General features: G+C 49.5%; 1 protein-coding gene across 1 annotated transcript; it reads right to left on the bottom strand.

Moving 5' to 3' along the window:
* Positions 1 to 5,296: 5,296 nt before the first annotated feature.
* On the bottom strand, positions 5,297 to 10,417 carry HJV (hemojuvelin BMP co-receptor). Its single transcript, XM_054000894.1, has 4 exons — positions 10,126 to 10,417; positions 9,596 to 9,757; positions 8,010 to 8,512; positions 5,297 to 7,211 (listed from the first exon to the last, which is right to left on the bottom strand). The coding sequence occupies exons 1-4, from the start codon at positions 10,190 to 10,192 to the stop codon at positions 6,585 to 6,587; spliced, it is 1,359 nt and encodes a 452-aa protein (XP_053856869.1). The 5' UTR covers positions 10,193 to 10,417; the 3' UTR covers positions 5,297 to 6,584.
* Positions 10,418 to 12,904: the final 2,487 nt, after the last annotated feature.

The following is a 12,904-nucleotide window of genomic DNA, read 5'->3' as shown; positions in this document are numbered from 1 at the left end:
CTGCCCTCCATCCCGTGGCAAACCCCTAACAGCACTCTCTGCTGCTGGAATTCCCCCCCTGCCCGAGGATCAGATTTCCTCCTGGAAATCTGGATGGATCTGGGATTTGGGAAGGCTGTGGGATTTTCACTTGTAAAAAAAAAAAAAAAAAAAAAAAAAAACCGACTTTCCCAATATCAAATCTCCTTCAAAACCAAGAAAAATCAGGAGAGAAATCACCAGGAGCTCTGGGCAGGGATAGTCCTGCTCCCACTAAAATCTTATTTAAGGCATTCACCCCACTCCAAGCTGCTTTCCCCATGGGGCTCAGAGGATCCCCAAATCTCCTTCCCACTGCTGAAGGTGAGCGGATGGGGGGGAGAATCCAGGATCCATTGCTTTTCCCGGAGCTCCTAACCAGGGAAAAGAAGTGGCCAGGCCGCTGTGACTCACTTGGCCTCGGAATAAACCGCTTCCAAAGTGAGAGAAAAAAGGGCCCTGGGGTGACTCACTCTGGGTAGGTCCCGAGGAGGGGAGCTGGGCATGACACAGACTTGTTTTTGCCAGCGCAGCTCTCTGGTGCGCTGATAAAATCTGTGTTTTTTCTGCTCTCCAGTGACTTGGTTGCCAGGAGAAGCCAGAGCTGCTCCCGTGGCAGCCTGGCCTTTGTCCCTGCTATCAGAACGGGCAGGATCCAGTCGGGATCGCTCGGGAGAAGGAAGGTTCTAGCAGCCCCAAAGATTCCCTGGGATGTTTATTCTGTATTTCTCACCTTATATGGTCTCTTCCAGCATATTCCAGGCTGGGGAAAGGGGTGGGGAGAGGGATCCACAGTGGTTGGAGCGTGGGGACAGAGTGTCCCGGGTGTGCAGTTGGGAGCTGGGGTGGAAAAGGCATTTCCTCTGGTTGTTTGTGCACATGGAACATTGGGAATAGAGCCCAGCTGGGAAAAAAAAAAGGAAAAAAAAAAAAAAAAAGGGAACTGTGGTGCTGGGGTGGCTCCTGGAAAGCCACTGCCTGTCCCACAATGTGGGAAATAAATTTATAGCCTAAGAGAAAAGCCAAAGACTAACAGAAAACTCACATATAACAAACCGTAAAATGAGAGATACTGGCTTAGAAATGCCAGGAAATAAAGCTAATGTTATTAAGGAAAAAAAAAAAAGAGCTAAAAACAAGATTCAAAACATAAAGCTAAATACTTTAAAAAATACATTATAATACTTTAAAAAAATAGAACTATAAAAATACATTATAATACTTTAAAAAATAGAACTGTAAAAAATACATTATAATAAAGTCCACAAAGAGTAATTTTAAATGAGTAGCTTTAAAACATTTACAACATAGTGCAACTACAACTAATAAACCAAACCCCACTTATAATATTGCATAATTAAAAAATATTTAACTTCTAATTGTAATAACATCAATTATAACATCTCTTTTTGTAGCATTTATTTCTATTATTTTATAACATTGATTTCTATTATTTTATAACATTGATTTCTATTATTTTATAACATTTGTTTCTATTTTTATAACATTTATTTCTATTCTATTTATTATTTCTAACATTCACCTATTTCCAGAACATTTCTTTTTGGCATCGAATTATAACATCTCTTGTCTCGCCCTTCTTGTAAAACTAAAAATAAAATCAAAAATTTTAAAACACCCTCTCAACTGCCCCATCTCTGAGTCAAAAAAAAAAACAAAAAAAAAAAACAAACCAAAAAAACTTAATTTTCACGAGTGGAGGCTCCAGAGCGGGGCCAGGTCAATTCCTAAATCCTAAACCCTAAATCCTAAATCCTAAACCCTAAAGCAGAGGGTTTTGATGCCCATGTTTGAGATTCTGCAGGGACAGGGGATGGGATCCCCTTTTCCCCTTCCCTCAGGGCTTGCACAGGAGGATTTTCCCCCCATGAAATCCCACTTTTCCAGCTCCCACTTTTCCAGCTCCCACTGGAGACTGGGATGTGGAAGTTCTTCATCCAGGTGGGATTTCTCCCCCTGCTTTCTGCCCCGAGGGTGTTTTTGGAGCAGGGAGGGGGAGATAAGGTTCCAGAAGAGCTCGGCCATCCATAAACAAGGAGGAATTCCGATCTTGGGTCTGCAAAGTCCCGTGTTTGTCATCTGCTCTGGCAGGAAGAGGCAGTGACATCAGCTCCACTCCAGCCGGGAGAGAGGGACTTCCCCCAGCTGCTGGCAGAGCCCCTGGAGCCCCTCAGACAGCAAAGGAATGTGAAATTTTCCCTCTTTTTCAGCAGATGAAAGCGCTCCGAGGCGCCGAGCAAGAGGTGGGAGTGTCAAGCTTGGGGAAGAGAAGCGTGACTTGGAGCCATCTGGTGTCTGGAAGGTGTCCCTGCCATGAGCAAGGTGATCTTGAAGGTCTTTTCCAGCCAAAACCAACCTGGAATTCTGTGATTCCTTGTTGATTGGGGTGAGGATGGAAATCGTGGCACTCTGGAGCTCTGACTGTGCCAGTGTGCTGGGTTCTGTGGACATCTAGAGGCTTTCCCAGGAATGGCAGAGGATTCTCCATCCGTCCGTCCATCCATCCATCCATCCATCCATCCATCCATCCATCCATCCATCCCTGTCACACTGCGACACGAAATAACTCACAGAAGCAGGTTAGATGTAAAAGGAAAGAAAAAGAACTTAAAAAAGCAAACTTTCTTCTCTGACTCCCCTATATATACAATAGCAAAAGTGGCAGTGGGTTGGAGGGTGAAACTGCCTCCTCTCCAACCACACTGGTCAAACCAACAGTCTGTCAATTCTCTTCACCCACAAAGAATGCAAAACAATCATTATTTACATGAAAATGCATGAGAAAACTCTGTTGAAATGTGTAACTATCAGAAGGCATTGGAACTTTTAGAAGAACTTTAAAACTCTCAAAAGATCAGGGCAATAATCTATCCATCCATCCTTCCATCCATCATCCATCCATCCATCCATCCATCCATCCATCCATCCTTCCATCCATCCATCCATCCATCCATCCATCCTTCCATCCATCATCCATCCATCCATCCATCCATCCATCCATCCATCCATCCATCATCCATCCATCCATCCATCCATCATCCATCCATCCATCATCCATCCATCCATCCATCCATCCATCCATCCATCCATCCATCATCCATCCATCCATCATCCATCCATCATCCATCCATCCATCATTCATCCATCATCCATCCATCCATCCATCCGTCCATCCATCCATCCATCCATCCATCATCCATCCATCCATCCATCATCCATCCATCCATCCATCCATCATCCATCCATCCATCCATCCATCCTTCCATCCATCCATCCATCCATCAAACATCCATCATCCATCCATCCATCATCCATCCATCAATCATCCGTCCATCCATCCATCATCCATCCATCCATCCATCATCCATCCATCAATCATCCGTCCATCCATCCATCATCCATCCATCCGTCCATCCATCCATCCATCCATCCATCCATCCATCCATCATCCATCCATCCATCCATCCATCATCCATCCATCCATCCATCCATCCATCCATCCATCATCCATCCATCCATCATCCATCATCCATCCATCCATCCATCATCCATCCAGGTCTCTTCTTCTCCAGGCTGAATTCCCTGGACTGGAGCAGTCTTGGCTGCTGAGAAGGAGGAAAATTTCCTTATTCCTTTGCTGCTGAGAACTTTCCTGGCTGTGACCACCTCCAGGGATGGTGTCCCAGGTGTGTTCTGAGCGTCTCCAGCTCAGATGGGCCCTGTGACTCAGAGTCTTGTCCCCTGGAGGAGGGGACATGGGCCAACGCTCCCTGGACAAGGTGGCCTGGCCCACCTGGGGCAGCTCACGGTGGGGCTGCAGCTCTGGCTCTGGTCAGGGCAGGTGTGGGGGTGTCACAGCTGGTCACAGGGCCACCATCTCACTCTGTCACAGGCCATCATCTCCCTCTGTCACAGGGCCACCACCACACTCTATAACAGGGCCACCATCTCCTTCTGTCACAGGGCCACCACCTCCTCTGGACACCCTGCAGAGGCTCAAACCTGAGGTGTAGCCATGCAGGGGTTCAGGTAAATGGTGAAAATGTGCCAAGCCTGGGATGGTCCTGGCCCATTCCCAAATTATTCCACACCGCTCCTCCTCAGAGGTACACTGAGGCAGAGAACAGACCTCTTCCCCCAGCCCGAATCAAGGAGCAGAACGTCGGCGCCAATCCAAGTTGTTGATGTCAACAAGAGTGTTTCCATTGACGTCAGCGGACTTTGGATCGACCCTTCCCCTCCCTGGCTGATGTCACCTGCTAAAAAACACCTCAGCAGCTCCATCCAGCTCCCACTTGGGGTGGGTCAGCAGCCAGGTGCCCTGGGTGGTGGGAGCTGAGGGGGTTCAGGGCGGTCTCCCAAGAGGAAGAGGCCTCAGGGGAGGGTTTAGGTTGGATATTTTGGAAATTGTGTTCATGGGAAGGAAGGGCAGAGGTTGGAACGGAGCAATGAACCATCCTGGATGTGTTCAGAACCAGGTGGATGTGGTACCTGGGGTGGTGGGTCAGCAGCAGCCTTGGCAGTGCTGGGGGAGAGTTAATGATTAATGACCTCAGAGGTTTCTCCAACCTTAATGAGCCCGTAATTCATCAGCAACAGCTTCTCCATGTTGTCAGAAGTGTCTGCATTGGGCCACTCCTGGTGTAACTCTGGGTCGGGTGGAGCTGCCGTGCCTCAAAGCTGCAACCAGAGCTCTCCACATCAGAATTCCGGGACATTTTCCGTTTGGGAGCTGCACTCTAAATTTCAGAGGTGGCTCCTGAAAGCAGGGTTGGCAAGGAAAGCACCAGGCCCAGTCCTGGTGGTGCAGGTGATGGAGGGAAGGTCTAGTTCCGTTGGGAACCCCCCTTTCCCCGTGGAATTCTTGTTGAATGTCTCTCCTGGCCAGCAACTAAAGGACAATTAGGTTCTGCATCATCAAATCCATCCCATTTCCACCAGGAGCCTCCAGCACCACCAACGCTGCTCCTGAGGATTTCATCCCTTCAGAATCATTTTATCCCTATGGAAAACATTCTCCCCACCGAGGATTTTATCCCCCCACAGAGGGTTTTATCCCCCCCAACCCCCCAGATGATTTTATTCCCAAAGGGACACGTGGAGCACATCAGGAAGCAGCTCTCTTTCCTTTCCCAAAGCTCTGGAGTCAAAGGAGCAGGGGAGGAAGGAGATATTCTTATCCTCATCTGCCACTGCCACCCAAAGACGTGAAGAGACAGATGACAGGAAGTGGGGACTCAAAAATAGACCCCTTTAATGTCAAACCCATCAGGGATTACGAGGAGCAGGGTAAAAGACACGGAGCAGGTCCCCTGCTCCTCACTGTGTGCTCTCAGCACCCATCCAAGGGGGAACTCACCGTGATATCCACAAAATTATTTCCTTTGTGCTCCTGGCACAGAAGAGCAAAGAGAGAGAAAACCCCGTGGGATGTATTGAAACATGAATTGTAGAACCTTCCTTGATGGAGCCTCCGTGCCTGGAGGGGCTGAAATTCCCTTTCCCCCACCTCCACGAGCCCTTCCTGCAATTCTGGGGGACAGGGATGGCCAAGTTTTTAATGCTTTATTAAAAATAAAGTCTTCCCTAAGGAAACGATTTCTCCTGTAGAGCTCCATCTGCTTTACTGAAATCCTCTGAATTATGTGAAATTTGCCCTCCCCTCTGCAGTTCTGCACCTTCCACGGGGCCATACCCTGCCCCTCCGTGTGCCCAGCTGGCTCTTTGCCATCAGGAATTCTGTTTTCCAAGCGAAAGCTCCAGTTTGGGTTGGATTTGAGCAGTGACAGAGAATCTGGGCCCAAGGGGAGAGAATTCCCAAGGGGTGTTTTGTCCTCCCTAAAACCCGACACCGGTCCCAAGTCCAGACCCGGCTAAATTGAGTCCACAACAGGTGCCAAGAAAACAAGGAAAAATAGCAACAGTGGCCTGGGATATCGGAGGTCTCAGGCTCCACAGCTCCCACTGCTGGAGATCCACTTGTTATTTATCCTGGAAAAGGAGCACATGGACAAAACCGGCTGATTTCTACTCGAAAGTCTCCCTCTTGGTCACAACACTCCCCAAACCGATTTGTGGCCTTGCTCTGCTGAGTGAAGGGTCCCAAATCCATAAAAAGCGCCACTTTTTTAACTGCTGAAAATTGGGCTGTGGGCTTTGAGTCTGTTGTTTCTGGATCTGTAGGGTTCCTGAGTGGAATTTTGCTGGATTAACACGGGGGGAAAGGTGGCAAGTGAGTTATGGAAAGGCTCTGAGGGACAGAGGGACTTTCTAACCCAGGGGGTTTATATTTCTTTGATGCACTGCAATGTCACATCCTTAAGGGAAAAGGAACATTTCAGAATGGAACAGAAAATTTTGGATCTGCCTTCAGGAGAGGAGCTGGGAGCAGCTGCACCATCCATGTGAGACCAGTGGGTGCAAACCAAGGGTTCATCCCTTCCCTCTCTTGAGTCTCTGGGACACCTCCTTCGAGGTGAGCAATCTCTCCTGGCTGCAGCTTGGAGCCAGCAGCTCTCACGGGTTCCCTGTGCAGCAGGCAGGGGTTAAAAGTGCAACAAAACAGCCCAAAGTCCACAGGGGAGGAGGAAGAGGAGGAGGAGAAACGACGGAGAGGTGAGCGGGACGCCTCCTCCAGCTTGGAAGATGTGGAGCTTCTCAGCATCGGGCAGGAAGAGCCGGGCATCCTCCAGCGCCCCGTGCGCTGCCATGGTGAAGTTGGTGTCCCCCGAGGTGACCACGTCGAAGACGCACGACTGGAAGTAGACATCCTCCACGGGCAGCATCTCCCGGCAGAGCGCCCGCGCCGTCTCCGCGGGGACGCGGCCGCGCCCGCGGGGGCTGCGGGACATGCGCTGGCTGCGGGGGCAACCGCCCACGCACAGCTGCAGGTCCTGCTCCTCCGTGAAGGCCCGGGCCACCTCCTCGGCAGCACGGATGGAGAAGGAGAGCTGGCGGCCGGCCTGGCGCACGGCGATGGTGGTGCCGATGTAGTCGGCGCGGATCTCCACGTGCCGGCCGGGGCTGCGCTCCCAGATGGCCAGGCTGCTCCCGCCCGGGCGCGCGCCCCCGTTGACGGAGCCGTCCTGGAAGGCTGCAGGGACGTTGTCCAGCTCGGCCTGGTAGACCTTCTGGTCGATGCACTCCTTCATGTTCTTGAAGATGATGGTCAGCTGTGGGGAGCGGCGCAGGAGGGGGGTGAGTGTGGTGGTTGTGGCGCCATCCCAGGTGTTTGGGGTGACCCGGGATGGAGGTCCCACCCCACCCAGCCATCCTCAAACCATCCCTGCTAGAGTCCTTGGGGGATAACAGAAATCTTTCCTTCTTTTTTAAGGAATGGAAAACTCAGGTGGAGCCAAACCCAGCAAGATTCCTCCAGGTGCCCCACGGACTACAAGGTTCCTCCAGGTGCCCCATGCACCACAAGGTTCCTCCAGGTGCCCCATGGACTACAAGATTCCTCCAGGTGCCCCATGGACTACAAGATTCCTCCAGGTGCCCCATGGACCACAAGGTTCCTCCAGGTACCCCATGGACTACAAGATTCCTCCAGGTGCCCCATGGACTACAAGGTTCCTCCAGGTGCCCCATGAACCACAAGGTTCCTCCAGGTGCCCCATGCACCACAAGTTTCCTCCAGGTGCCCCATGGACCACAAGGTTCCTCCAGGTGCCCCATGGACTACAAGGTTCCTCCAGGTGCCCCATGAACCACAAGTTTCCTCCAGGTGCCCCATGGACCACCAGGTTCCTCCAGGTGCCCCATGAACCACAAGGTTCCTCCAGGTGCCCCATGGGCCACGCAATCACCTCACAGCAGCAGGAGTGTTTGAAGGTCCCCTCAACAACCTTCACCACTGTTGTCCCTCCTTCCTCATCCCCCCCTGGGTTTGAAGCACTTCCAAGGATTTTGGGAAGTTTAGGAGGTGCCCTGACCCTGGATTGGCCACCCATGCTGCGCGCTAACGTTACCTTGCTGGTGACTGTTGCGTTGGACCCCTTGGCCACCGGCGAACTGGTGGCTTGCACGAACAGGTAGTCGTTGTCCAAGAGCGGCCAGGAGCCCTCCACCCGGCACGTGTGGAAGTCATCGTGGAAGGTTCGGATGTGGGGGTCCCCAAAGGCAGCACAGTGCTGGAAACCGGGGGGGCGGCCGTGCTTGTAGAGGAAACTCCGCTCGTAATCGCAGATATCGAGCGACTCGAAGCCGTGCGGGTTGGGGGCCGGGGGCCGGGGCCGTGGCGGGGCCGTCGGCCCTTCCTTGGAGCAGTTGTTCTGGATCATGAGGTCCTCGATGCCGTGCACGGCCGAGTGGAAGGCCAGGTCGCCGCGGCAGGTGCGGGCGGTGCGCCGGGTGCACAGGGAGTAGGAGCGCAGCGCGGTGCAGAACGCGGCGCCGCGGTCGGGGCCGCGCAGGTGCAGCGTGGCCGCCACGTAGTCCGAGTTGCAGCGGAGGATCTTGCACTGGGAAGAGACTGGGAGAGACGGGGTGGCTCCCTTGGGAGAGGGGATGGGGTGGGGAAGGGCAGCCTGTCCTCCCCCCCCACCACCCCCTGTGGTATTCACGCGCCCTCTGAACAGAGAGAGATTCCCTCAGGATTTCCCCTGAGAGAAGCTGTGAGAGAAACAGAAAAATCAAAACAATTCTTATCTCGTTCACTGCTCCCTGTTTGTGCCCACGTAGAATGTAGCGTAGAGATTGTTTACCCAAAGTGATTATTGATTGAATTCTGGTAGTAGTTGTTTAGATTCATTGACCAATTAGACCCACGTGTGACACTCAGGAGAGAGTCGCGGGTTTTCTAGTTAGTAGTTAGTGATAGTAAAGTAAATAGTAAAGTGTAATAAAGTTATAGTATAATATAGTATAATAAATTTATTTATTAAGTAATTATTAATTATAATAAATTGTATCTACAATTATATATAATATATAATTACATTATATATAATTATAATTATATATTAATTAATTAAAATACATTATAATTATAAAAATATAGATTATAATATATAACTTTATATATAATTTATAATAAGATATAAATAATAATATATATTATATGATATATTTATATAGTATATATAATAAAATATTTTTATAATATATTATAATAATATATAAAATTTTTATATATTTTATATATATTATAATAAATAATAAAATAATTGTAATAAATTGTTATTTTAATAAATATAGATTATAATATATATAACTTTATATATAATTTATAATAATATATATTATATATTATATATTTATATATAATATATAATGTATTATATATTATAATAATATGTAAAATTTATATATAATTTATATATAAATTATAATAAATAATAAAATAATTATAATAAATACATTAATCAACCTTCTGAAATCATTAGAGTCCTACACATCATTCTTCCTGCATCAGGGATCCCAACACCAATAACCCCCCACCATCCAGCTCGAGATTCTCATGGAGATTCTTCCTGGAAGCACTTTTATCCTGTTTTTTTTGTTTTTTTTTTTTTTTTTTTTTACAGGGAACAACCCTGCCCACGCCGTTCCTTACCATGCCTGCAGAGGAAGAGGAGCAGGAGAGCTCGGAGGAAGAGGCCGGAGTTTTCCAGCTGCCCTGGGCTCCTACTGTGGGCAGCTCTGCCCATTCCCATCCATGCGGAGCCTGGGGGGTCTCTCACCCACCAGCAGCTCCCGGCTTCACTCGGCAGCTCCCCTGCAAGCAGAGGTGGCGTTGGAGAAGACGGGGCTGAGAGGGGCCCTGCAGCAGGCAGCAAGTCCAACCCAGCACTTCCAAGGCCACCACTTGTCCCCAGGTGGCACATCCACACGGCTGCGGACACTTCCAGGGGTGTGACTCCACCTGGGCAGCCTGGGCCACGCCTCGACCGCCCTTTTCCTGGGGAAATTTCCCCTGATATCCAACCTAAACCCTGCGGTGCTGCTTGAGCTGTTTCCTCACATTGAGCATTTCACTCCACCCTCACTTTGGGGACACCACATGTGGGATCAGAGCCTGAAGCATCCCCTGGGTGCCAGCGATCTCCTTGGACCCTCATTCCTGCTTTCCCACTGCCCCCTCACCTGTGTCAGCCTCCTGAGGAAACGATCTGGCTCCCAGCGCTGGGAGCTCCTTCCCTGCGGGACACATGGGCGTCCTCGTCACAAACTCTGCCCCAAGTGACAGCCACAGAGACCCGTGGCATGACCCAGGGAAATTCCAGCCCCTCTGGGCTCCTCCATGGTCCTGAAGCCGGATAAAATCTGGGCTCCCAAAATCCGGGGGGCCAGGGAGTGGAGCCCCCCGTGGCTCCTCGTCCCTGGCCACCTTTGCTCTGTCCTTTCCCCTGCGGGGCAGAGGCGGGGGTTGAAATCGATCCTTCTAAATTTAGCTGGGCTCTGATCCAGCCGGGAACAACAGCCAGAGCGTGGAGAAGGTGGAGCACAGGAGCTCCAGGAGGAGGTGGGAGCCCCCAAACCCTGTGGGGACTGTGGGAGCTTCCCTGGAGCCCCATGGGTTTTCCTCCTTGGAAAGCCCTGCTGGCACCACCTGGGAGCGAATCCCTGTGGAAAAGCTCTTCCCTGTGGGATGTGTCCCGTAGGGAATGGGATGTTCCCTGACAGGGAACGCTTTTTGTCTCACAGCCTCCCCTCCCGGGGCACAACGCAAACATGGCACGGGCCAAAGTTGGCCAACGTCCCCAGAGATCGATGGCCAGTGTCCCCAGGGCTGGTGGCCAATGTCCCCAGGGATCAATGACTGCCTGACCATGCTGGCTGCACTCCTGAAATCCCATTTACACAGGTGCAGGGAGTAGCTGCTCCGACCCCTGCTCCCTGCAGGGAGAAGGAATTGTCAGGAACGTCCAACCCAGGATTTTTCAGGTCCATTCCAGAGGCCATGGAGGAGGACAGGGGTGGGAAGTTGATCCCTCAGCATTCCAGCACCCACAAATCCCTTTGGGGACACATTCAGGAAAGCCTTCTGCCTCCTAAACCAAGTTCCTGCTGTTTTCCACACCTGGCTCTGCCCTGCAGGGAGCAAATCCTGGTGCCCACCTGAGCCCAGCACTGGGACTGGGGTGGGAAGAGAAGTATTTGGGGAAAGCAGCATTTTGCCAGAGAGCTGGAAGAGTGGATCCCTCTAATTTCCAGGATGGGCCATGTGCACAGTCAATCCTAAAGGATGCACTCTTCCTTCCATGCCATGCTTGGAAGGAAATAAATCCCATCCCTTCCATAAATAAAGGAAATAAATCCCATCCCTCCCATAAATAAAGGAAATAAACCCCATCCCTCCCATAAATAAAGGAAATAAACCCCATCCTTTCCATAAATAAAGGAAATAAACCCCCATCCCAAGCATAAATCCCATCCCTCCATCCCCACACCTCTGCCAAGAATCCCAGCACTCCACTTACCCCGGCAAATGCCACGGGATGGGCAAAAAAATCCCAGACCAAGACGCTCCAGAGGAAAATCCTGGTCCCTGGCTGGGGTCTGAGGAGGGAATCCCGGCTGTTGCCACCCGGGCTTGGAGCAGAGGGAGGGAAAAAAACAGCTGAAGATTCTGACAGGCGGATCTGTCGCCGGGAGCGGGAGCTGAGTGGGCTCCCGACAGCGCTTTAAAAATAGCCGGTGTGATTTTTGATCCCAAAAGGCGAATTCCAGTGGGGAAGGGAAGGGAGAAGGAGGGGAGAGGCGAGACTCCCCAGCCACACGCGCGCAGAGGTGGGCGTGAAATCCCTCAGAGCTGCCCATCCTGAGGTGTCTGCAGGTGTGGGAGAGGCGGGGAGAAGTTTGAGGAGGGGATTCGCTGCTCAAAGCTGAAAGGATTTCCTAGCGAGGTCCTTGAGACGGAGACCAAGAAAGAAAGTACGGGAGAAAATGAGAAAGAAAGAGGAAATAAGAGAAAATAAGAAAGGGAAAATAAGAGAAAATAAGAAAGGGAAAATAAGAGAAAATAAGAAAGGGAAAATTAGAGAAAATAAGGAAGAGAAAATAAGGGAAAGAAAGAAAGAAAGAAAGAAAGAAAGAAAGAAAGAAAGAAAGAAAGAAAGAAAGAAAGAAAGAAAGAAAGAAAGAAAGAAAGAAAGAAAGAAAGAAAGAAAGAAAGAAAGAAAGAAAGAAAGAAAGAAAGAAGAAAGAAAGAAGAGAAAGAAAGAAAGAAAGAAAGAAAGAAAGAAAGAAAGAAAGAAAGAAAGAAAGAAAGAAAGAAAGAAAGAAAGAAAGAGAAAATAAGAAAGAAAATAAGAGAAAATAAGAAAGAGAAAATTAGAGAAAATAAGGAAGAAAGAAGGAGAAAATAAGAGAAAATAAGAAAGAGAAATTAAGAGAAAATAAGAAAGAAAGAGAAAATTAGAGAAAATAAGAAAGAGAAAATAAAAGAAAATAAGAAAGAAAGAGAAAATTAGAGAAAATAAGAGAAAAAAGAATTAGAGAAACCTGCAGCTGCCTATTCCAGCGAGCACTCCCCTCCTGGCTCTGCGAGCAGAGAGGTGAGAAAACCCCCGGAGATGAGAGTGGGATCCTCCATCCCAGAGCTTTCCCTTTTCCCTCCTTTGGAGAGCTCCTGGAGAGGGACAGATATTGGGAGAAGTGGAAATTTTATTCTTGTACCTGGAAACCATCGAGAGAGGTGGGCAAGGAAGCACCTGGCTCAAAAATCCAATTTATTGCTGTGGATAAATGTGGATAAATGCGGATAAATGTGGATAAATCCCAGCATGTGGCACGTGGATAAATCCCATTCCCCAAACACCTGCTCCGGGGCAGCTGGGGGCTAAAAAAAAAAAATCCGGGAGAGGGTGGAGCAGGAAAATCCTGAGCTCTGTGAGAGCTCCGAGACGATTCCGAGGATGGA

The sequence above is a fragment of the Vidua macroura genome, chromosome 29, assembly GCF_024509145.1.
Source record: "Vidua macroura isolate BioBank_ID:100142 chromosome 29, ASM2450914v1, whole genome shotgun sequence".
In the NCBI taxonomy this organism is placed as follows: domain Eukaryota; kingdom Metazoa; phylum Chordata; class Aves; order Passeriformes; family Viduidae; genus Vidua; species Vidua macroura.
The sequence above is the reverse complement of the archived record's forward strand: the minus strand, read 5'-3'. Positions and strand labels throughout refer to the sequence as shown.

Excerpts from the sequence above, each read along its gene's own strand:
- HJV (XM_054000894.1), bottom strand. The coding sequence starts at position 10,192 with ATGTGTCCCGCAGGGAAGGAGCTCCCAGCGCTGGGAGCCAGATCGTTT. Across the intron at positions 9,758-10,125 it reads TCCTCAGGAGGCTGACACAG|GGGAGCTGCCGAGTGAAGCC; the intron begins GTGAGGGGGCAG and ends CTCTGCTTGCAG. Across the intron at positions 7,212-8,009 it reads ACGCAACAGTCACCAGCAAG|CTGACCATCATCTTCAAGAA; the intron begins GTAACGTTAGCG and ends CGCTCCCCACAG.